Raw genomic sequence first — 27810 nt, forward strand, 5'->3', positions numbered from 1 at the left:
AGATGCAGAAAAGGAGGAGAGGAGGGTTGAGGAGGCAGAATCAGGAGATTGGAGGGAGAAGGATTGAGCAGAGGGAAGAGATGATAGGATGGAAGAGGAGAGAGTAGTGGGAGAGAGAGAGCGAAGGTCGCGACGGCGCATTACCATCTGAGTAGGGGCAGAGTGAGAAGTGTTGGAGGAGAGCGAGGGAGAAAAGAATACAAAGTAGTGGTCGGAGACTTGGAGGGGAGTTGCAGTGAGATTAGTAGAACAACAGCATCTAGTAAAGATGAGGTCAAGCGTATTGCCTGCCTTGTGAGTAGAGGGAGACGGTGAGAGGGTGAGGTCAAAAGAGGAGAGGAGTGGAAAGAAGGAGGCAGCGATAAATGAGTCAAAGGTAGACGTAGGGAGGTTAAAGTCACCCAGAACTGTGAGGGGTGAGCCATCCTCAGGAAAGGAACTTATCAAGGCGTCAAGCTCATTGATGAACTCTCCAAGGGAACCTGGAGGGCGATAAATGACAAGGATGTTAATCTTGAATGGGCTAGTGACTGTGACAGCATGGAATTCAAATGAGGAGATAGACAGATGGGTCAGGGGACAAAGAGAGAATGTCCACTTGGGAGAGATGAGGATTCCTGTGCCACCGCCCCGCTGACCAGATGCTCTCGGGGTATGCAAGAACACATGGTCAGACGAGGAGAGAGCAGTAGGAGTAGCAGTGTTTTCTGTGGTAATCCATGTTTCCGTCAGCGCCAAGAAGTCGAAGGACTGGAGGGTAGCATAGGCTGAGATGAACTCTGCCTTGTTGGCCGCAGAACGGCAGTTCCAGAGGCTGCCGGAGACCTGGAACTCCACGTGGGTCGTGCGTGCAGGGACCACCAGGTTAGAGAGGCAGCAGCCACGCGGTGTGAGGCGTTTGTATAGCCTGTGCGGAGAGGAGAGAACAGGGATAGACAGACACATAGTTGACAGGCTACAGAAAAGGCTACACTAATGCAAAGGGGATCGGAATGAAATTAACTAAACATCTGGGGAAACGAGGCCTCCCTCACTAACCTTTCACTGAAACACTCAAATACAACTCTTCCAACTTCCACTTTAGAAATTATAATTGCTGTAATCTACAGTAGTTAAATGTTTTCAGGAATAGACTAACTTAGTTTATTCAGCTAGCTAACTTGGTACAGTATTCTTCTGTGAAAACCGCCCAGGGCACTGTATCCTATGACGCCATAGTTAACTAGCATGCTAGCATCCAATAACACACGGTTTAGCACCAATACTTGGTTACAACAAACTACCAATGGATCATTCATGTCCGTGTCTAGTTCCTTTCATAACGCAGAAGTAATTAAACGTTGGCTAGCTAGCACAAAGTCAGTCATGCTAGCTACACAAGTGGACTACACATCTCGAATGTTCAGAAAGTGAAGCTTACGTTGCAAAATTCTCATTGACTAAAATGATACAGTACTGCTAGCTGGTAATGTTGGCTAGCTAGCAGTGGCTGCGGTGTTGACTGTTTGAAAATGTAGCTGGCTAGCTAACCTCGATAGTTTCTCTATACTACACCTTTGTCTTTGATACCAAGACAACTATGTAGCTGGCTAACATTACACTAATCAAATAGTTCCGTTGTAATGTATTTGGTTGCTACAGTACTGCTAGCTGGTAAGGTTGGCTAGCTAGCAGTGGCTGCGGTGTTGACTGCTAGCTGGTAAAGTTGGCTATAACTACCTACAATAACTACCTAGATAAACTATCTACAATACCTACAATACCTACCTTCAATAATTACAGGTACTCTTAAGCGTGAAATAACATTGGAAACAACTATCCACAGTTGCTAACAGTTACCAAATTACCAGTAGCTACCTGCTAGCTAGCTAGCTTTATTGGTCCAGGTAGTGGGTTAGCTAGCTAGCCTCGTGCTTCACCGGGCTCAGCCGAATAAACTACAATACTTACCTACAATAACTACCTACAATAACTACCTAGATAAACTACCTACAATACCTAACTACAATACCTACCTACAATCTAAATACATGGTTTAAGCTTTACTCAACACATATAAAGAAGAAGCCAAGCTTAGAGAAACACAACCTCACCCAATCGCCTCCTCTCAATATAATCTCTTAAAATTATTATGAAACCAATTATATTATATTAAATCACATATATATATATATATATATATGTGAAACTGACAATTGATCTAGATGCTGTAGGAATAAATTAAATACACCAATTAAATAAAATGTACATTAGGCTATCAAAACAATTGAAATGAAATGGTTGATATAGATATAGGTTTAATGAGAGGGACAATGGGGATAATCCTATTAGAAGTCTTCAGGTCCAGAGGGGTATTAGTTATAATGCTGATCCACGGTGAAGACCTGTACCTGTCCTGCAGTGCGTCCTATGTAACCCTGCCGTGACTGTGCCCTGCAGCGCCGGGTGAAAGTCTCCACCGTCTGTAACCTACAGCGCCGGGTGAAACTCTCCACCGTCTGTACTCTACAGCGCCGGGTGAAACTCTCCACCGTCTGTAACCTACAGCGCCGGGTGAAACTCTCCACCGTCTGTAACCTACAGCGCCGGGTGAAACTCTCCACCGTCTGTACCCTACAGCGCCGGGTGAAACTCTCCACCGTCTGTACCCTACAGCGCCGGGGGTGAGACTCTCCACCGTCTGTACCCTACAGCGCCGGGTGAAACTCTCCACCGTCTGTAAACTACAGCGCCGGGGGTGAGACTCTCCACTGTCTGTAACCTACAGCGCCGGGGGTGAGACTCTCCACCGTCTGTAACCTACAGCGCCGGGTGAAACTCTCCACCGTCTGTAAACTACAGCGCCGGGGGTGAGACTCTCCACCGTCTGTAACCTACAGCGCCGGGGGTGACCTCTCCACCGTCTGTAACCTACAGCGCCGGGTGAAACTCTCCACCGTCTGTAAACTACAGCGCCGGGGGTGAGACTCTCCACCGTCTGTAACCTACAGCGCCGGGGGTGAGACTCTCCACCGTCTGTAACCTACAGCGCCGGGTGAAACTCTCCACCGTCTGTAAACTACAGCGCCGGGGGTGAGACTCTCCACCGTCTGTAACCTACAGCGCCGGGGGTGAGACTCTCCACCGTCTGTGCCGGTGCACCCCAGCTGTGGAGAAATTACACTCCCTCGTCTGGTACCAAACAACCTTTCATCAGGTAGGAGCGCAGTGTACTTCATTTTTAGGACACTTGTGCATAAAGTTGTCATTTCTATGTTAACATTTTGATAATGGATTTGAAATATTATGCATGATAGCAAAATGTATGATTTTAGTTAATGATACCGAATACTGTACATAATATGTGAAGATATTGTTTTACTGTATCTTAATGTTTAGATTGGTCTTTACATTTCAGTCTCTTTCTATATATCACTATAGCCACCTATTTATGTAATGCAACAGGGAGCAATAGTGAGTCATAGTACATGTATGGGTGGGCTACTCCTTATCCCCAGACCCTGACTCAAGGAGGTGGAGGATGGATTATTCAAAAGACTGTTCATCTGTTGTCACCTGTTGCTTAACCTGTCATGTCTGGGCCCATATTCATAATTCACCTGTTGCTTAACCTGTCATGTCTGGGCCCATATTCATAATTCACCTGTTGCTTAACCTGTCATGTCTGGGCCCATATTCATAATTCACCTGTTGCTTAACCTGTCATGTCTGGGCCCATATTCATAATTCACCTGTTGCTTAACCTGTCATGTCTGGGCCCATATTCATAATTCACCTGTTGCTTAACCTGTCATGTCTGGGCCCATATTCATAATTCACCTGTTGTAACCTGTCATGTCTGGGCCCATATTCATAATTCACCTGTTGCTTAACCTGTCATGTCTGGGCCCATATTCATAATTCACCTGTTGCTTAACCTGTCATGTCTGGGCCCATATTCATAATTCACCTGTTGCTTAACCTGTCATGTCTGGGCCCATATTCATAATTCACCTGTTGCTTAACCTGTCATGTCTGGGCCCATATTCATAATTCACCTGTTGCTTAACCTGTCATGTCTGGGCCCATATTCATAATTCACCTGTTGCTTAACCTGTCATGTCTGGGCCCATATTCATAATTCACCTGTTGCTTAACCTGTCATGTCTGGGCCCATATTCATAATTCACCTGTTGCTTAACCTGTCATGTCTGGGCCCATATTCATAATTCACCTGTTGCTTAACCTGTCATGTCTGGGCCCATATTCATAATTCACCTGTTGCTTAACCTGTCATGTCTGGGCCCATATTCATAATTCACCTGTTGCTTAACCTGTCATGTCTGGGCCCATATTCATAATTCACCTGTTGCTTAACCTGTCATGTCTGGGCCCATATTCATAATTCACCTGTTGCTTAACCTGTCATGTCTGGGCCCATATTCATAATTCACCTGTTGCTTAACCTGTCATGTCTGGGCCCATATTCATAATTCACCTGTTGCTTAACCTGTCATGTCTGGGCCCATATTCATAATTCACCTGTTGCTTAACCTGTCATGTCTGGGCCCATATTCATAATTCACCTGTTGCTTAACCTGTCATGTCTGGGCCCATATTCATAATTCACCTGTTGCTTAACCTGTCATGTCTGGGCCCATATTCATAATTCACCTGTTGCTTAACCTGTCATGTCTGGGCCCATATTCATAATTCACCTGTTGCTTAACCTGTCATGTCTGGGCCCATATTCATAATTCACCTGTTGCTTAACCTGTCATGTCTGGGCCCATATTCATAATTCACCTGTTGCTTAACCTGTCATGTCTGGGCCCATATTCATAATTCACCTGTTGCTTAACCTGTCATGTCTGGGCCCATATTCATAATTCACCTGTTGCTTAACCTGTCATGTCTGGGCCCATATTCATAATTCACCTGTTGCTTAACCTGTCATGTCTGGGCCCATATTCATAATTCACCTGTTGCTTAACCTGTCATGTCTGGGCCCATATTCATAATTCACCTGTTGCTTAACCTGTCATGTCTGGGCCCATATTCATAATTCACCTGTTGCTTAACCTGTCATGTCTGGGCCCATATTCATAATTCACCTGTTGCTTAACCTGTCATGTCTGGGCCCATATTCATAATTCACCTGTTGCTTAACCTGTCATGTCTGGGCCCATATTCATAATTCACCTGTTGCTTAACCTGTCATGTCTGGGCCCATATTCATAATTCACCTGTTGCTTAACCTGTCATGTCTGGGCCCATATTCATAATTCACCTGTTGCTTAACCTGTCAGTGTCTGGGCCCATATTCATAATTCACCTGTTGCTTAACCTGTCATGTCTGGGCCCATATTCATAATTCACCTGTTGCTTAACCTGTCATGTCTGGGCCCATATTCATAATTCACCTGTTGCTTAACCTGTCATGTCTGGGCCCATATTCATAATTCACCTGTTGCTTAACCTGTCATGTCTGGGCCCATATTCATAATTCACCTGTTGCTTAACCTGTCATGTCTGGGCCCATATTCATAATTCACCTGTTGCTTAACCTGTCAGTGTCTGGGCCCATATTCATAATTCACCTGTTGCTTAACCTGTCATGTCTGGGCCCATATTCATAATTCACCTGTTGCTTAACCTGTCATGTCTGGGCCCATATTCATAATTCACCTGTTGCTTAACCTGTCATGTCTGGGCCCATATTCATAATTCACCTGTTGCTTAACCTGTCATGTCTGGGCCCATATTCATAATTCACCTGTTGCTTAACCTGTCATGTCTGGGCCCATATTCATAATTCACCTGTTGCTTAACCTGTCATGTCTGGGCCCATATTCATAATTCACCTGTTGCTTAACCTGTCATGTCTGGGCCCATATTCATAATTCACCTGTTGCTTAACCTGTCATGTCTGGGCCCATATTCATAATTCACCTGTTGCTTAACCTGTCATGTCTGGGCCCATATTCATAATTCACCTGTTGCTTAACCTGTCATGTCTGGGCCCATATTCATAATTCACCTGTTGCTTAACCTGTCATGTCTGGGCCCATATTCATAATTCACCTGTTGCTTAACCTGTCGTGTCTGGGCCCATATTCATAATTCACCTGTTGCTTAACCTGTCGTGTCTGGGCCCATATTCATAATTCACCTGTTGCTTAACCTGTCATGTCTGGGCCCATATTCATAATTCACCTGTTGCTTAACCTGTCATGTCTGGGCCCATATTCATAATTCACCTGTTGCTTAACCTGTCATGTCTGGGCCCATATTCATAATTCACCTGTTGCTTAACCTGTCATGTCTGGGCCCATATTCATAATTCACCTGTTGCTTAACCTGTCATGTCTGGGCCCATATTCATAATTCACCTGTTGCTTAACCTGTCATGTCTGGGCCCATATTCATAATTCACCTGTTGCTTAACCTGTCATGTCTGGGCCCATATTCATAATTCACCTGTTGCTTAACCTGTCATGTCTGGGCCCATATTCATAATTCACCTGTTGCTTAACCTGTCATGTCTGGGCCCATATTCATAATTCACCTGTTGCTTAACCTGTCATGTCTGGGCCCATATTCATAATTCACCTGTTGCTTAACCTGTCATGTCTGGGCCCATATTCATAATTCACCTGTTGCTTAACCTGTCATGTCTGGGCCCATATTCATAATTCACCTGTTGCTTAACCTGTCATGTCTGGGCCCATATTCATAATTCGCCTGTTGCTTAACCTGTCATGTCTGGGCCCATATTCATAATTCACCTGTTGCTTAACCTGTCATGTCTGGGCCCATATTCATAATTCACCTGTTGCTTAACCTGTCATGTCTGGGCCCATATTCATAATTCACCTGTTGCTTAACCTGTCATGTCTGGGCCCATATTCATAATTCACCTGTTGCTTAACCTGTCATGTCTGGGCCCATATTCATAATTCACCTGTTGCTTAACCTGTCATGTCTGGGCCCATATTCATAATTCACCTGTTGCACCTGTCATGTCTGGGCCCATATTCATAATTCACCTGTTGCTTAACCTGTCATGTCTGGGCCCATATTCATAATTCACCTGTTGCTTAACCTGTCATGTCTGGGCCCATATTCATAATTCACCTGTTGCTTAACCTGTCATGTCTGGGCCCATATTCATAATTCACCTGTTGCTTAACCTGTCATGTCTGGGCCCATATTCATAATTCACCTGTTGCTTAACCTGTCATGTCTGGGCCCATATTCATAATTCACCTGTTGCTTAACCTGTCATGTCTGGGCCCATATTCATAATTCACCTGTTGCTTAACCTGTCATGTCTGGGCCCATATTCATAATTCACCTGTTGCTTAACCTGTCATGTCTGGGCCCATATTCATAATTCACCTGTTGCTTAACCTGTCATGTCTGGGCCCATATTCATAATTCACCTGTTGCTTAACCTGTCATGTCTGGGCCCATATTCATAATTCACCTGTTGCTTAACCTGTCATGTCTGGGCCCATATTCATAATTCGCCTGTTGCTTAACCTGTCATGTCTGGGCCCATATTCATAATTCACCTGTTGCTTAACCTGTCATGTCTGGGCCCATATTCATAATTCACCTGTTGCTTAACCTGTCATGTCTGGGCCCATATTCATAATTCACCTGTTGCTTAACCTGTCATGTCTGGGCCCATATTCATAATTCACCTGTTGCTTAACCTGTCATGTCTGGGCCCATATTCATAATTCACCTGTTGCTTAACCTGTCATGTCTGGGCCCATATTCATAATTCACCTGTTGCTTAACCTGTCATGTCTGGGCCCATATTCATAATTCACCTGTTGCTTAACCTGTCATGTCTGGGCCCATATTCATAATTCACCTGTTGCTTAACCTGTCATGTCTGGGCCCATATTCATAATTCACCTGTTGCTTAACCTGTCATGTCTGGGCCCATATTCATAAAGCATCTTAGAGAAGTTGGAGTGCTGATCTAGGATCAGTTTAGCCATTTAGACCGTAATAAATCAGACTAAATGGACAGGGGGTTCTAGACCATAATAAATCAGACTAAATGGACAGGGGGTTCTAGACCATAATAAATCAGACTAAATGGACAGGGGGTTCTAGACCGTAATAAATCAGACTAAATGGACAGGGGGATTTAGACCATAATAAATCAGACTAAATGGACAGGGGGTTCTAGACCATAATAAATCAGACTAAATGGACAGGGGGTTTCTAGACCATAATAAATCAGACTAAATGGACAGGGGGTTCTAGACCATAATAAATCCGGACTAAATGGACAGGGGGTTCTAGACCGTAATAAATCAGACTAAATGGACAGGGGGTTCTAGACCATAATAAATCAGACTAAATGGACAGGGGTTCTAGACCACAATAAATCAGACTAAATGGACAGGGGGTTCTAGACCATAATAAATCAGACTAAATGGACAGGGGGTTCTAGACCATAATAAATCAGACTAAATGGACAGGGGTTCTAGACCATAATAAATCAGACTAAATGGACAGGGGTTCTAGACCATAATAAATCAGACTAAATGGACAGGGGGTTCTAGACCGTAATAAATCAGACTAAATGGACAGGGGGTTCTAGACCATAATAAATCAGACTAAATGGACAGGGGGTTCTAGACCATAATAAATCAGACTAAATGGACAGGGGGTTCTAGACCATAATAAATCAGACTAAATGGACAGGGGGTTCTAGACCGTAATAAATCAGACTAAATGGACAGGGGGTTCTAGACCATAATAAATCAGACTAAATGGACAGGGGGGTTCTAGACCATAATAAATCAGACTAAATGGACAGGGGGTTCTAGACCATAATAAATCAGACTAAATGGACAGGGGGTTCTAGACCATAATAAATCAGACTAAATGGACAGGGGGTTCTAGACCATAATAAATCAGACTAAATGGACAGGGGTTCTAGACCATAATAAATCAGACTAAATGGACAGGGGGTTCTAGACCATAATAAATCAGACTAAATGGACAGGGTTCTAGACCGTAATAAATCAGACTAAATGGACAGGGGGTTCTAGACCATAATAAATCAGACTAAATGGACAGGGGGTTCTAGACCATAATAAATCAGACTAAATGGACAGGGGGTTCTAGACCATAATAAATCAGACTAAATGGACAGGGGGTTCTAGACCATAATAAATCAGACTAAATGGACAGGGGTTCTAGACCATAATAAATCAGACTAAATGGACAGGGGGTTCTAGACCATAATAAATCAGACTAAATGGACAGGGGGTTCTAGACCGTAATAAATCAGACTAAATGGACAGGGGGTTCTAGACCACAATAAATCAGACTAAATGGACAGGGGTTCTAGACCACAATAAATCAGACTAAATGGACAGGGGTTCTAGACCATAATAAATCAGACTAAATGGACAGGGGGTTCTAGACCATAATAAATCAGACTAAATGGACAGGGGGTTCTAGACCAGAATAAATCAGACTAAATGGACAGGGGGTTCTAGACCATAATAAATCAGACTAAATGGACAGGGGGTTCTAGACCGTAATAAATCAGACTAAATGGACAGGGGGTTCTAGACCATAATAAATCAGACTAAATGGACAGGGGGTTCTAGACCATAATAAATCAGACTAAATGGACTGAAGTTCTAGACCATAATAAATCAGACTAAATGGACAGGGGGTTCTAGACCATAATAAATCAGACTAAATGGACAGGGGGTTCTAGACCATAATAAATCAGACTAAATGGACTGGAGTTCTAGACCATAATAAATCAGACTAAATGGACAGGGGGTTCTAGACCATAATAAATCAGACTAAATGGACAGGGGGTTCTAGACCATAATAAATCAGACTAAATGGACAGGGGGTTCTAGACCATAATAAATCAGACTAAATGGACAGGGGGGTTCTAGACCATAATAAATCAGACTAAATGGACAGGGGGTTCTAGACCATAATAAATCAGACTAAATGGACAGGGGGTTCTAGACCATAATAAATCAGACTAAATGGACAGGGGGTTCTAGACCATAATAAATCAGACTAAATGGACAGGGGTTCTAGACCATAATAAATCAGACTAAATGGACAGGGGGTTCTAGACCAGAATAAATCAGACTAAATGGACAGGGGGTTCTAGACCATAATAAATCAGACTAAATGGACAGGGGGTTCTAGACCATAATAAATCAGACTAAATGGACAGGGGTTCTAGACCATAATAAATCAGACTAAATGGACAGGGGGTTCTAGACCATAATAAATCAGACTAAATGGACAGGGGGTTCTAGACCATAATAAATCAGACTAAATGGACAGGGGGTTTCTAGACCATAATAAATCAGACTAAATGGACAGGGGGTTCTAGACCAGAATAAATCAGACTAAATGGACAGGGGGTTCTAGACCATAATAAATCAGACTAAATGGACAGGGGGTTCTAGACCAGAATAAATCAGACTAAATGGACAGGGGGTTCTAGACCATAATAAATCAGACTAAATGGACAGGGGGTTCTAGACCATAATAAATCAGACTAAATGGACAGGGGGTTCTAGACCATAATAAATCAGACTAAATGGACAGGGGTTCTAGACCATAATAAATCAGACTAAATGGACAGGGGTTCTAGACCAGAATAAATCAGACTAAATGGACAGGGGGTTCTAGACCAGAATAAATCAGACTAAATGGACAGGGGGTTCTAGACCATAATAAATCCAGACTAAATGGACAGGGGTTCTAGACCATAATAAATCAGACTAAATGGACAGGGGGTTCTAGACCATAATAAATCAGACTAAATGGACAGGGGGTTCTAGACCATAATAAATCAGACTAAATGGACAGGGGGTTCTAGACCATAATAAATCAGACTAAATGGACAGGGGGTTCTAGACCATAATAAATCAGACTAAATGGACAGGGGGTTCTAGACCATAATAAATCAGACTAAATGGACAGGGGGTTCTAGACCATAATAAATCAGACTAAATGGACAGGGGTTCTAGACCATAATAAATCAGACTAAATGGACAGGGGGTTCTAGACCAAAATAAATCAGACTAAATGGACAGGGGGTTCTAGACCAGAATAAATCAGACTAAATGGACAGGGGGTTCTAGACCATAATAAATCAGACTAAATGGACAGGGGGTTCTAGACCATAATAAATCAGACTAAATGGACAGGGGGTTCTAGACCATAATAAATCAGACTAAATGGACAGGGGGGTTCTAGACCATAATAAATCAGACTAAATGGACAGGGGGTTCTAGACCATAATAAATCAGACTAAATGGACAGGGGGTTCTAGACCATAATAAATCAGACTAAATGGACAGGGGGTTCTAGACCATAATAAATCAGACTAAATGGACAGGGGGTTCTAGACCATAATAAATCAGACTAAATGGACAGGGGTTCTAGACCATAATAAATCAGACTAAATGGACAGGGGGTTCTAGACCATAATAAATCCAGACTAAATGGACAGGGGTTCTAGACCATAATAAATCAGACTAAATGGACAGGGGGTTCTAGACCATAATAAATCAGACTAAATGGACAGGGGTTCTAGACCATAATAAATCAGACTAAATGGACAGGGGGTTCTAGACCATAATAAATCAGACTAAATGGACAGGGGGTTCTAGACCATAATAAATCAGACTAAATGGACAGGGGGTTCTAGACCATAATAAATCAGACCTAATGGACAGGGGGTTCTAGACCATAATAAATCAGACTAAATGGACAGGGGGTTCTAGACCATAATAAATCAGACTAAATGGACAGGGGGTTCTAGACCATAATAAATCAGACTAAATGGACAGGGGTTTCTAGACCATAATAAATCAGACCTAATGGACAGGGGGTTCTAGACCATAATAAATCAGACTAAATGGACAGGGGGTTCTAGACCATAATAAATCAGACTAAATGGACAGGGGGTTCTAGACCATAATAAATCAGACCTAATGGACAGGGGGTTCTAGACCATAATAAATCAGACCTAATGGACAGGGGGTTCTAGACCATAATAAATCAGACCTAATGGACAGGGGGTTCTAGACCATAATAAATCAGACCTAATGGACAGGGGGTTCTAGACCATAATAAATCAGACTAAATGGACAGGGGGTTCTAGACCATAATAAATCAGACTAAATGGACAGGGGTTCTAGACCATAATAAATCAGACTAAATGGACAGGGGGGTTCTAGACCATAATAAATCAGACTAAATGGACAGGGGGTTCTAGACCATAATAAATCAGACTAAATGGACAGGAGTTCTAGACCATAATAAATCAGACTAAATGGACAGGGGGTTCTAGACCACAATAAATCAGACTAAATGGACAGGGGGTTCTAGACCATAATAAATCAGACTAAATGGACAGGGGGTTCTAGACCATAATAAATCAGACTAAATGGACAGGGGGTTCTAGACCATAATAAATCAGACTAAATGGACAGGGGGTTCTAGACCATAATAAATCAGACTAAATGGACAGGGGGTTCTAGACCATAATAAATCAGACTAAATGGACAGGGGGTTCTAGACCATAATAAATCAGACCTAAATGGACAGGGGGTTCTAGACCATAATAAATCAGACCTAATGGACAGGGGGTTCTAGACCATAATAAATCAGACTAAATGGACAGGGGGTTCTAGACCATAATAAATCAGACTAAATGGACAGGGGGTTCTAGACCATAATAAATCAGACTAAATGGACAGGGGGTTCTAGACCAGAATAAATCAGACTAAATGGACAGGGGGTTCTAGACCAGAATAAATCAGACTAAATGGACAGGGGGTTCTAGACCATAATAAATCAGACTAAATGGACAGGGGTTCTAGACCATAATAAATCAGACTAAATGGACAGGGGGTTCTAGACCATAATAAATCAGACTAAATGGACAGGGGGTTCCTAGACCATAATAAATCAGACTAAATGGACAGGGGGTTCTAGACCAGAATAAATCAGACTAAATGGACAGGGGTTCTAGACCATAATAAATCAGACTAAATGGACAGGGGGTTCTAGACCATAATAAATCAGACTAAATGGACAGGGGGTTCTAGACCATAATAAATCAGACTAAATGGACAGGGGGTTCTAGACCATAATAAATCAGACCTAAATGGACAGGGGGTTCTAGACCATAATAAATCAGACTAAATGGACAGGGGGTTCTAGACCAGAATAAATCAGACTAAATGGACAGGGGTTCTAGACCATAATAAATCAGACTAAATGGACAGGGGGTTCTAGACCATAATAAATCAGACTAAATGGACAGGGGTTCTAGACCACAATAAATCAGACTAAATGGACAGGGGTTCTAGACCAGAATAAATCAGACTAAATGGACAGGGGGTTCTAGACCATAATAAATCAGACTAAATGGACAGGGGGTTCTAGACCATAATAAATCAGACTAAATGGACAGGGGGTTCTAGACCATAATAAATCAGACTAAATGGACAGGGGTTCTAGACCATAATAAATCAGACTAAATGGACAGGGGGTTCTAGACCATAATAAATCAGACTAAATGGACAGGGGGTTCTAGACCATAATAAATCAGACTAAATGGACAGGGGTTCTAGACCATAATAAATCAGACTAAATGGACAGGGGGTTCTAGACCATAATAAATCAGACTAAATGGACAGGGGGTTCTAGACCATAATAAATCAGACTAAATGGACAGGGGGGTTTCTAGACCATAATAAATCAGACTAAATGGACAGGGGGTTCTAGACCATAATAAATCAGACTAAATGGACAGGGGGTTCTAGACCAGAATAAATCAGACTAAATGGACAGGGGGTTCTAGACCATAATAAATCAGACTAAATGGACAGGGGGTTCTAGACCAGAATAAATCCAGACTAAATGGACAGGGGGTTCTAGACCATAATAAATCAGACTAAATGGACAGGGGGGTTCTAGACCATAATAAATCAGACCTAATGGACAGGGGGTTCTAGACCATAATAAATCAGACTAAATGGACAGGGGGTTCTAGACCATAATAAATCAGACTAAATGGACAGGGGGTTCTAGACCATAATAAATCAGACTAAATGGACAGGGGGTTCTAGACCATAATAAATCAGACTAAATGGACAGGGGGTTCTAGACCATAATAAATCAGACTAAATGGACAGGGGGTTCTAGACCATAATAAATCAGACTAAATGGACAGGGGGTTCTAGACCATAATAAATCAGACTAAATGGACAGGGGGTTCTAGACCATAATAAATCAGACTAAATGGACAGGGGGTTCTAGACCATAATAAATCAGACTAAATGGACAGGGGGTTCTAGACCATAATAAATCAGACTAAATGGACAGGGGCTTCTAGACCAGAATAAATCAGACTAAATGGACAGGGGGTTCTAGACCATAATAAATCAGACTAAATGGACAGGGGGTTCTAGACCAGAATAAATCAGACTAAATGGACAGGGGGTTCTAGACCATAATAAATCAGACTAAATGGACAGGGGGTTCTAGACCAGAATAAATCAGACTAAATGGACAGGGGGTTCTAGACCATAATAAATCAGACTAAATGGACAGGGGGTTCTAGACCATAATAAATCAGACCTAATGGACAGGGGGTTCTAGACCATAATAAATCAGACTAAATGGACAGGGGGTTCTAGACCATAATAAATCAGACTAAATGGACAGGGGGTTCTAGACCATAATAAATCAGACTAAATGGACAGGGGGTTCTAGACCATAATAAATCAGACTAAATGGACAGGGGGGTTCTAGACCATAATAAATCAGACTAAATGGACAGGGGGTTCTAGACCATAATAAATCAGACTAAATGGACAGGGGGTTCTAGACCATAATAAATCAGATCTAATGGACAGGGGGTTCTAGACCATAATAAATCAGACTAAATGGACAGGGGGTTCTAGACCATAATAAATCAGACTAAATGGACAGGGGGTTCTAGACCATAATAAATCAGACTAAATGGACAGGGGGTTCTAGACCATAATAAATCAGACTAAATGGACAGGGGGTTCTAGACCATAATAAATCAGACTAAATGGACAGGGGGTTCTAGACCATAATAAATCAGACTAAATGGACAGGGGGTTCTAGACCTAGACCTGATCCTAGATCAGCAGCACTCCTGTAGCTCAGTTGGTAGAGCATGGTGCTTGCAATGCCAGGGTTGTGGGTTCGATTCCCACGGGGGGCCAGTATGAAAAATGTATGCACTCACTAACTGTAAGTGGCTCTGGATAAGAGCGTCTGCTAAAATGTAAGAAATGAGACGCTTTACGGGATCTGATTAATTCCAACTTGGTGTGTTTCCTTCTCTTTACAACAGGTTGGGGAGGAGTTGGATTCTTCACTGACCTGAATCACTCTGCCAGGGTCCTGTATTTTATCACCCCATTGTCTTGTGGGGAAGACCTTGATACTTGTCCTTTTTGCCCATTCATTCTCTATAGCCAATAGCGTGACAGACATCCCTGTGCTTAGACGAACCATTTCCTCCAGCTCACACCGAGACTATAGCCCGGGACCGTACTCCTGAAACGTTTTAACCAGTCGCGCCACGGAAAGGGATCCAATTCAATGGTGCAATTAATGACTTTTCAGGCTGAGGAGTGAGTTTACAAATCCCCATCTATTAAATAACACCACAGTCACCATCTCTTTGTAAATGTATTGTACCCAAAGGAAGAGACTGCAGCTGAGCAGAGTTCTATTCCTCCTGTTGGGTGTTCTGCTGTGTTGTCTCTACCAGCTGACTATCACCTCCAAGCTCTCCCCAGGACCCTGGCCCCATGCCCTGCCCCAGCTAGGTGAGGGGTCTGGGGATGGAGAAGGCCTGACAGGGGCCCTCCTGGACGGGGGACGCAGTGTTGACACACAAGAGGTGGATATTATAGATTTAATGACAACTGAAGTGTTCGATTATTACTCTGAGACGATTACAGATGATGTCACACCATCCACTACCACTGAGGATACCATTGACACAGATGTCTCATCATCATCATCATCATCATCATCAGTGACTACAATCCGGACTATCGTTCACTGCATCTATGTAGACCCAGAGCCTCCCCTTCAGATCCCCACCCTGCCCAACCCACCACCGACCCATCCAGTCCCCAACACCACCCTAGCCTCCCCTGCCGACCTTGGGGACGCCCCTCATCAGAAGGGAGAGTACCCCACGGATATCTTCTCCGTGGAGGACCGGAGACGAGGCTGGGTGTCGCTCCACATCTTGGGGATGATGTACATGTTCGTCTCACTCGCCATCGTGTGCGACGAATTTTTTGTCCCTGCGCTCGGCGTCATCACAGACCAGCTGGCCATCTCCGACGACGTGGCCGGGGCAACCTTCATGGCGGCGGGAGGCTCCGCCCCGGAGCTGTTCACGTCTCTGATTGGCGTGTTCATCTCTCATAGCAATGTGGGCATCGGGACGATTGTGGGGTCGGCGGTGTTCAATATCCTGTTTGTCATTGGGATGTGTGCCATTTTCTCCAGGGAGATGCTGCACCTCACCTGGTGGCCCCTGTTCAGGGACGTCTCCTTCTATATCATAGGTAATAATATACTAACACAGGTAAAGGGAGATGTTCCACCGCAGCCCTTTTTACATCAGCAGTTGTCAAAGTGCATTAAAGTAACTGGGCCTAAGCCCTAGAGAGCACAGTGGCCAGGAGGGAAGCAACCTGGAGAGGCACCTGGCTCAGAGGGGTGGGCTATCCTCCTCTGGCTGAACCAGGTGGAGATTAAGAGTACATGTGGCCATCAAGGCCAAATAGTTTCTGAGTCCAGAGGGCAGGAGAGAGAGAAGGTGTTCCACTCCTAAATAAATGATAGGGTGCTTGGAGCCAACAGTCGATCTCAATCACATTCAAAATGAAAAAAATAAAGACCATATCACTGAAGCTATTATTCACAACATGATCGTTTACCAACCCAGGTTAGCAAAGTAGAAACCTTTAAGTGATCCATTTAAGAAATGTTGTCTCTGACTGTGTTCTCTAACCTCTTGCTGTGTTCTCTAACCTTTTACTTATGATGAATGAACATCTATAATGTTTTCAGACTTGATCATGTTGATCATCTTCTTCCTGGACAACACCATCATGTGGTATGAGAGTATGATGCTGGTGGCTGGCTACAGCTCCTATGTCTGCTTCATGAAGTACAACGTTCAGCTGGAGGCAGCGTTCAAGAACCAGCTCAGGAAACATCAGCACATCATTAATATTATCACTGTGGCTGTTGAGGATGAACCTGACAAGGTACATTCACAAAGTAGAACAGAGAACTTATATTTGAAGTATTTTTGATACAGTGTTCCTTTGTTACAGATACACTGTCTTGATCTAGGCCAGGGTGTCCAACTCATTTTGCCCCATGGGCTGCATTCGGTCTTCTTCCTCGCCATCAAAATTTCCAAAATATTTTGGGAATTTTAAATGCTCCCGGACTGTCTAGTTTTCATTTCAGTAATTATTTGGGTGCTGGAAACAGTCAAAATACTATGAATATAGGTCCATTATCATTTCTACACCGTTTCGATTTGGTTTGAGTCATTTTAAACTATATTATATAAAATATAACTATAAATCTTTTTCAATCCCATTATTATTCTTACTTTTTTACTGAAACTGGAGAAACCGGAGAGGACCCCCTGATCTAGGCTTTAAAATCAGTACCCCCTGATCTAGGCTTTAAAAGATTTATAGAAAATCACTGCATTATCATGGTCTATTGACACACAGAGTAGCAGGTGGGAGGGATATCTGTACACGTCAGGGGTAGATCATGCAGATAATTTTGTGAAAATACACATGGAGGCTGGCTCCTGTGTAAGAAGAATCATGTGATACAGCTCATTGGTAATCTGGTTTCCCTCAGACATGGAGGACCTGATTCAGCAATACATCTCCTTCAAAATCCCTTCATAAACTTCATCCAAGTTTTCAAGGCACATGTTGATGATCATGGGTCCTTTAAAGTAAAATCACTCACTGATGATGGTCATCGTTCTTTCAGGTTCGTCACCAACCCCAGTGCAGCGTGGGAAGTTCTGGTTCATTAATAAGGGAGAGCTGAGAATGAGACCATCACTTGAGATGATCTGCCATGGGGATAACATCTGGTGTTGTTATGAGTGGGAGGAGTCTTACCTAGGGCCCTTGTAGAACTAAAGCTGATCACGTGACCCTTATAATCCTGAGGGGCTTCAGCATATCCACCTAACTCCTGTAATGGTGATTGAGCCTTATGTACAGTTGAAGTCATTAAAACTCGTTTTTCAACCACTCCACAACTTTCTTGTTAACAAACTATAGTTTTGGCAAGTCGGTTAGGACATATACTTTGTGCATGACACAAGTAATTTTTCCAACAATTGTTTACAGACAGATTATTTCACTCATAATTCACTGTATCACAATTCCAGTGGGTCAGAAGTTTACATACACTAAGTTGACTGTGCCTTTAAACAGCTTGGAAAATTCCAGAAAATGATGTCATGGCTTTAGAAGCTTCTGATAGGCTAATTAACATAATTTGAGTCAATTGGAGGTGTACCTGTGGATGTATTTCAAGGCCTACCTTCAAACTCAGTGCCTCTTTGCTTGACGTCATGGGAAAATCAAAAGAAATCAGCCAAGACCTCAGGAAAAAAATGGTAGACCTCCACAAGTCTGATTCATCCTTGGGAGCAATTTCCAAACGCCTGAAGGTACCACGTTCATCTGTACAAACAATAGTAAGCAAGTATAAACACCATGGGACCACGCAGCCGTCATACCGCTCAGGAAGGAGACGTGTTCTGTCTCCTAGAGATAAACGTACTTTGGTGCGAAAAGTGCAAATCAATCCCAGAACAACAGCAAAGGACCTTGTGAAGATGCTGGAGGAAACAGGTACAAAAGTATCTATATCCACAGTAAAACGACATAACCTGAAAGGCCGCTCAGCAAGGAAGAAGCCACTGCTCCAAAACCGCCATAAAAAAGCCAGACCACGATTTGCAACTGCACATGTGGACAAAGATCGTACCTTTTGGAGAAATGTCCTCTGGTCTGATGAAACAAAAATAGAACTGTTTGGCCATAATGACCATCGTTATGTTTGGAGGAAAAAGGGGTGGCTTGCAAGGCAAAGAACACCATCCCAACCGTGAAGCACGGGGGTGGCAGCATCATGCTGTGGGGGTGCTTTGCTGCAGGAGGGACTGGTGCACTTCACAAAATAGATGGCATGATGAGGAAGGAAAATTATGTGGAAATATTGAAGCAACATCTCAAGACATCAGTCAGGAAGTTAAAGCTTGGTCGCAAATGGGTTTTCCAAATGGACAATGACCCCAAGCATACTTCCAAAGTTGTGGCAAAATGGCTTAAGGACAACAAAGTCAAGGTATTGGAGTGGCCATCACAAAGCCCTGACCTCAATCCTATAGAAAATGTGTGGGCAGAACTGAAAAAGCGTGTGTGAGCAAGGAGGCCTACAAACCTGACTCAGTTACACCAGCTCTGTCAGGAGGAATGGGCCAAAATTCACCCAACTTATTGTGGGAAGCTTGTGGAAGGCAACCCGAAACGTGTGACCCAGGTTAAACAATTTAAAGGCAGTGCTACCAAATACTAATTGAGTGTATGTAAACTTCTGACCCAATGGGAATGTGATGAAAGAAATAAAAGATGAAATAAATCATTCTCTCTACTATTATTCTGACATTTCACATTCTTAAAATAAAGTGGTGATCCTAACTGAACTAAGACAGGGAATTTTTACTAGGATGAAATGTCAGGAATTGTGATAAACTGAGTTTAAATGTATTTGTCTGAGGTGTATGTAAACTTCCGACTTCAACTGTAGAACCCATAGGGTAAGAAGCATGCTTGGTCAGGGGTTGTTGTTGTATGTAAAACCCTTTAGTACAACCAAAACATGCACTGTAACTGTGAGCTCTACTCCTTTATATGACAAAAATATGTTGGGAAATGTTTTGGTCCATTTAAAGTGGCGGCATGTTCTGGAATGTTTCAACATCTGGGGAATCCTTGTTGTCCACAGGATGAGACAGCAGGTCAGAATAGTGGCCCTCCTGCCCCAGAAGACAAGAACCTATTAAAGGTAAACAGCTAGACAGATTATTAGGATCTCCATTAGTAGTTTATTAGGATCCACAGTAGTAGTTTATTAGGATCCACAGTAGTAGTTTATTAGGATCCCCAGTAGTAGTTTATTAGGATCCCCAGTAGTAGATTATTAGGATCCCCATTAGTAGTTTATTAGGATCCACAGTAGTAGTTTATTAGGATCCCCAGTAGTAGATTATTAGGATCCCCATTAGTAGTATATTAGGATCCCCATTAGTAGTTTATTGGGATCCCCAGTAGTAGTTTATTAGGATCCCCATTAGTAGTTTATTGGGATCCCCATTAGTAGTTTATTAGGATCCCCAGTAGTAGTTTATTAGGATCCCCAGTAGTAGATTATTAGGATCCCCATTAGTAGTTTATTAGGATCCACAGTAGTAGTTTATTAGGATCCCCAGTAGTAGTTTATTAGGATCCCCAGTAGTAGATTATTAGGATCCCCATTAGTAGTATATTAGGATCCCCATTAGTAGTTTATTGGGATCCCCAGTAGTAGTTTATTAGGATCCCCATTAGTAGTTTATTAGGATCCCCATTAGTAGTTTATTAGGATCCCCAGTAGTAGTTTATTAGGATCCACATCAGTAGTTTATTAGGATCCACAGTAGTAGTTTATTAGGATCCCCATTAGTAGTTTATTAGGATCCCCAGTAGTAGTTTATTAGGATCCCCATCAGTAGTTTATTAGGATCCCCATTAGTAGTTTATTAGGATCCCCATTAGTAGTTTATTAGGATCCACAGTAGCTACAGCAAAAGCAGCATCTACTCTTCCACACAAAACCAAAAACATGACATAATACAGAACATTAATAGACAAGAACATCACAAGGACAGAACTACATACATTAAAATGCATAATCATGTGATTCATATAGTTTCTGTAGTTACCGGAGTTGTTAGACTCCTGCTGATATATAATGAACCAAAAGTGAGTTTCACCTACGGTCCTCCCGCTTTGGCTTTCACCTGAGTCACCATGATCAGAATTAACAGACGTGAATGCAGCAACCTTGAATCGTGTTGAGTTTCCTCCCTCTAAAGATTAAACTTAATGGTTTCCACCTCAGCAACTTTTCTTTAAAAAAAATTGATTAAATACTTTTTTTCCCCCTCATCAATCTACGCACAATACCCCATAATGACAATGCAAAAACAGGTTTTTAGGTTTTCAGACCCTTTACTATGAGACTCAAAATTGTGCTCAGGTGCATCCTGTTTCCATTGATCATCCTTGAGATGTTTCTACAACTTGATTGGAGTTTCTACAACTTGATTTGGAAAGGCACACACCTGTCTATATAAGGTCCCACAGTTGACAATGCATGTCAGAGCAAAAACCAAGCCATGAGGTCAAAGGAAAAGTCCGTAGAGCTCCGAGACAGGATTGTGTCGAGGCACAGATCTGGGGAAGGGTACCAAAAAATGTCTGCAGCATTGAAGGTCCCCAAGAAGACAGTGGCCTCCATCATTCTTTAATGGAAGAAGTTTGGAACCACCAATTCTCTTCCTAGAGCTGGCCGCCCAGCCAAACTGAGCAATCGGGGGAGAAGGTCCTTGGTCAGGGAGGTGACCAAGAACCCGATGGTCACTCTGACAGAGCTCTAGAGTTCCTCTGTGGAGATGGGAGAACCTTCCAGAAGGACAACCATCTCTGCAGCACTCCACCAATCAGGCCATTATGGTAGATTGGCCAGACGGAAACCACTCCTCAGTAAAAGGCACATGACAGCCCGCTTGGAGTTTACCAAAGGGCACCTAAATGACTCTCAGACCATGAGAAACAAGATTCTCTGGTCTGATGAAACCAAGATTGAACTCTTTGGCCTGAATGCCAAGCGGCACGTCTGGAGGAAACCTGGCACCATCCCTACGGTGAAGCATGGTGGTGGCAGCATCATGCTGTGGGGATGTTTTTCAGCGGCAGAGATTGGGAGACTATTCAGGATCGAGAGAAAGATGAACGGAGCAAAGTACAGAGAGATCCTTGATGAAAACCTACTCCTGAGTACTCAGGACCTCAGACTGGTGCGAAGGTTCACCTTCCAACAGGACAACGAACCTAAGCACACAGCCAAGACAACGCAGGAGTGGCTTCGGGACAAGTCTCTGAATGTCCTTGAGTGGCCCAGCCAGAGCCCGGACTTGAACCCGATCGAACATCTCTGGAGAGACCTGAAAATAGTTTTGCAGTGACTCTCCCCATCCAACCTGACAGAGCTTGAGAGGCAGGTAGCTTAGTGGTTAAGAGCGTTGTGCCAGTAACCGAAAGGTCGCTGGTTCTAATCCCCGAGCCGACTAGGTGAAAAATCTGTCGATGTGCCCTTGAGCAAGGCACTTAACCCTAATTGCTCCTGTAAGTCGCTCTGGATAAGAGCGTCTGCTAAATTACAAAAAAAAAAAAAAAAAAAAAAAAGGATCTGCTGTCACGATCTGCTGTCACGATCGCGCAACCTAAAAATCAGATGGGACCGGACTGGCGACACGCACCACTTGATTGGTGCGAGGAGCGGGACTGGGTTCCTTCATTAACCCCCGCTCCTTCTGCTGCCTAACCAGCTCCTCTCGCCGTGCCTCTACACTTTCCTTCTGTTCCCTCTGAACCAATGACCCCCCTAATCTGGTGGCCTCCTCTGCAAAACGGCTGAACCGCTCTATCGCGGCCTCCTGCTGCCTCGTCGTCCACGCCGTGAGCCCCCCCCTAAAAAAATTTGGGGATTGTCTCTCCCCTGTGATCATGGCCTCCATCCCTCTTGCCAGACTCTCGCTCATCTCCTCCCAAGTCCATCCTCTCTCCTCGTCACACTGCTTGATCCAGGATTGGTGGGATCTTCTGTCACGATCGTTTACGGACGAGAAGGACCAAGGCGCAGCGTGAAATGCATTCATATTTACTTACGGCTAAACACACGACAAAACAACAAACGAAACGTGACGTCCAAGGTAGCATACAAACAACATACCTTACACAGAACAAGATCCCACAACCCACTAGTGCCAACAGGCTGCCTAAGTATGGTCCCCAATCAGAGACAACGAGCTACAGCTGCCTCTGATTGGGAACCACCCTGGCCAACATAGATCTAAACGATCTAGAAACTAAACATAGAAAACACAACATAGAAACTACACACCCTGGCTCAACATTTAAGAGTCCCCAGAGCCAGGGCGTGACATCTGCAGACATACAGTGGGGGGAAAAAGTATTTAGTCAGTCACCAATTGTGCAAGTTCTCCCACTTAAAAAGATGAGAGAGGCCTGTAATTTTCATCATAGGTACACGTCAACTATGACAGACAAAATGAGAAAACAAAATCCAGAAAATCACATTGTAGGATTTTTAATGAATTTATTTGCAAATTATGGTGGAAAATAAGTATTTGGTCAATAACAAAAGTTTCTCAATACTTTGTTTTATACCCTTTGTTGGCAATGACACAGGTCAAACGTTTTCTGTAAGTCTTCACAAGGTTTTCACACACTGTTGCTGGTATTTTGCCCATTCCTCCATGCAGATCTCCTCTAGAGCAGTGATGTTTTGGGGCTGTCGCTGGGCAACACAGACTTTCAACTCCCTCCAATGATTTTCTATGGGGTTGAGATCTGGAGACTGGCTAGGCCACTCCAGGACCTTGAAATGCTTCTTACGAAGCCACTCCTTCGTTGCCCGGGCAGTGTGTTTGGGATCATTGTCATGCTGAAAGACCCAGCCACGTTTCATCTTCAATGCCCTTGCTGATGGAAGGAGGTTTTCACTCAAAATCTTACGATACATGGCCCCATTCATTCTTTCCTTTACACGGATCAGTCGTCCTGGTCCCTTTGCAGAAAAACAGCCCCAAAGCATGATGTTTCCACCCCCATGCTTCACAGTAGGTATGGTGTTCTTTGGATGCAACTCAGCATTCTTTGTCCTCCAAACACGACGAGTTGAGTTTTTACCAAAAAGTTCTATTTTGGTTTCATCTGACCATATGACATTCTCCCAATCCTCTTCTGGATCATCCAAATGCACTCTAGCAAACTTCAGACGGGCCTGGACATGTACTGGCTTAAGCAGGGGGACACGTCTGGCACTGCAGGATTTGAGTCCCTGTTACTGATGGTAGGCTTTGTTACTTTGGTCCCAGCTCTCTGCAGGTCATTCACTAGGTCCCCCCGTGTGGTTCTGGGATTTTTGCTCACCGTTCTTCTGATCATTTTGACCCCACGGGGTGAGATCTTGCGTGGAGCCCCAGATCGAGGGAGATTATCAGTGGTCTTGTATGTCTTCCATTTCCTAATAATTGCTCCCACAGTTGATTTCTTCAAACCAAGCTGCTTACCTATTGCAGATTCAGTCTTCCCAGCCTGGTGCAGGTCTACAATTTTGTTTCTGGTGTCCTTTGACAGCTCTTTGGTCTTGGCAATAGTGGAGTTTGGAGTGTGACTGTTTGAGGTTGTGGACAGGTGTCTTTTATACTGATAACAAGTTCAAACAGGTGCCATTAATACAGGTAATGAGTGGAGGACAGAGGAGCCTCTTAAAGAAGAAGTTACAGGTCTGTGAGAGCCAGAAATCTTGCTTGTTTGTAGGTGACCAAATACTTATTTTCCACCATAATTTGCAAATAAATTCATAAAAAATCCTACAATGTGATTTTCTGGATTTTTTTCTCTCAATTTGTCTGTCATAGTTGACGTGTACCTATGATGAAAATTACAGGCCTCTCTCATCTTTTTAAGTGGGAGAACTTGCACAATTGGTGGCTGACTAAATACTTTTTTCCCCCACTGTACATGTGTGCCAAGCTTGTAGCGTCATACCCAAGACTTGAGGCTGTAATCGCTGACAAAGGTGCTTCAACAAAGTACTGAGTAAAGGGTCTGATTACTTATGTAAATGTGATATTTCAGTTTTTTATTTTGAATAAATTTGTAAACATTTCTAAAAACCTGTTTTTGCTTTGTCATTATGGGGTAAAACAATTTAATCCATTTTAGAATAAGGCTGTAACGTAACAAAATGTGGAAAAGGTCAAGGGGTCTGAATACTTCCCGAAATGCACTGTACTTCCATTTAAAATAAGAATAAACACTTCATACACTTCAGCACCTTCAGCCTACTATTCCATATGTCAATACTATCCTGAGGCCCTGATATCTCACATCAGTTAGTCAGTCAGCGTTTTGATGTGCTGTTTGGTTTTTTAAGCTAATTTGCTAGTTGCTTGTCACGTACATACTGAACACCACACATACTTAACACCACACATACTGAACACCACACATACTGAACACATCACATACTGAACACATCACATACTAAACACCACACATACTGAACATATCACATACTCAACACCACACATACTGAACACCACACATACTGAACACCACACATACTGAACACCACACATACTGAACACCGCACATACTGAACACATCACATACTGAACACATCACATACTGAACACCACACATACTGAACACCACACATACTGAACACCACACATACTGAACACCACACATACTGAACAAATCACATACTGAACAACACACATACTGAACACCACACATACTGAACACCACACATACTGAACACCACACATACTAAACACCACACATACTGAACACCACACATACTGAACACATCACATACTGAACACCACACATACTAAACACCATACATACTGAACACATCACATACTGAACACCACACAGACTGAACATATCACATACTCAACACCACACATACTGAACACCACACATACTGAACACCACACATACTGAACACCACACATACTGAACACCACACATACTGAACACCACACATACTGAACACCACACATACTGAACACCACACATACTGAACACCACACATACTGAACACATCACATACTAAACACCACACATACTGAACACATCACATACTGAACACCACACATACTGAACACCACACATACTGAACACCACACATACTGAACACCATACATACTGAACACCACACATACTAAACACCACACATACTGAACACCAACACCTATACTGAACACCACACATACTGAACACCACACATACTGAACACATCACATACTGAACACCACACATACTGAACACATCACATTCTAAACACCACACATACTGAACACCACATACTGAACACATCACATACTGAACACCACACATACTTAACACCACACATACTAAACACCACACATACTGAACACCACACATACTAAACACCACACATACTGAACACCACACATACTGAACAAATCACATACTGAACAACACACATACTGAACACCACACATACTGAACACCACACATACTGAACACCACACATACTGAACACCACACATACTAAACACCACACATACTGAACACCACACATACTGAACACATCACATACTGAACACCACACATACTAAACACCATACATACTGAACACATCACATACTGAACACCACACATACTGAACATATCACATACTCAACACCACACATACTGAACACCACACATACTGAACACCACACATACTGAACACCACACATACTGAACACCACACATACTGAACACCACACATACTGAACACCACACATACTGAACACCACACATACTGAACACCACACATACTGAACACATCACATACTAAACACCACACATACTGAACACATCACATACTGAACACCACACATACTGAACACCACACATACTGAACACCACACATACTGAACACCATACATACTGAACACCACACATACTAAACACCACACATACTGAACACCACACATACTGAATACCAAACATACTGAACACATCATATACTGAACACCACACATACTGAACACCACACATACTGAACACATCACATACTGAACACCACACATACTGAACACATCACATTCTAAACACCACACATACTGAACACCACATACTGAACACATCACATACTGAACACCACACATACTTAACACCACACATACTAAACACCACACATACTGAACACCACACATACTAAACACCATACATACTGAACACATCACATACTGAACACCACACATACTGAACATATCACATACTCAACACCACACATACTGAACACCACACATACTGAACACCACACATACTGAACACCACACATACTGAACACATCACATACTGAACACCACACATACTGAACACCACACATACTGAACACATCACATACTAAACACCACACATACTGAACACATCACATACTGAACACCACACATACTGAACACCACACATACTGAACACCACACATACTGAACACCATACATACTGAACACCACACATACTAAACACCACACATACTGAACACCACACATACTGAATACCAAACATACTGAACACATCATATACTGAACACCACACATACTGAACACCACACATACTGAACACATCACATACTGAACACCACACATACTGAACACATCACATTCTAAACACCACACATACTGAACACCACACATACTGAACACATCACATACTGAACACCACACATACTTAACACCACACATACTAAACACCACACATACTGAACACCACACATACTAAACACCATACATACTGAACACATCAC

At 42.9% G+C, this 27810-nt stretch overlaps 1 protein-coding gene across 1 annotated transcript in view; it reads left to right on the plus strand.

Annotated features, from left to right (window-relative positions):
* LOC121531455 (sodium/potassium/calcium exchanger 1) overlaps positions 1 to 27810 on the plus strand; it is a 72992-nt gene that overhangs the window by 5443 nt on the left and 39739 nt on the right. The window contains exons 2-6 of the mRNA XM_045214369.1: positions 2440 to 2663; positions 2880 to 2960; positions 15757 to 16637; positions 17146 to 17345; positions 20137 to 20196. Of these exons, the coding sequence (XP_045070304.1) occupies positions 2440 to 2663; positions 2880 to 2960; positions 15757 to 16637; positions 17146 to 17345; positions 20137 to 20196 (1446 nt within the window). The remainder of the gene's footprint in view (positions 1 to 2439; positions 2664 to 2879; positions 2961 to 15756; positions 16638 to 17145; positions 17346 to 20136; positions 20197 to 27810) is intronic.

The sequence above is a fragment of the Coregonus clupeaformis genome, unplaced genomic scaffold (genome assembly GCF_020615455.1).
Source record: "Coregonus clupeaformis isolate EN_2021a unplaced genomic scaffold, ASM2061545v1 scaf0245, whole genome shotgun sequence".
Classification (NCBI taxonomy): domain Eukaryota; kingdom Metazoa; phylum Chordata; class Actinopteri; order Salmoniformes; family Salmonidae; genus Coregonus; species Coregonus clupeaformis.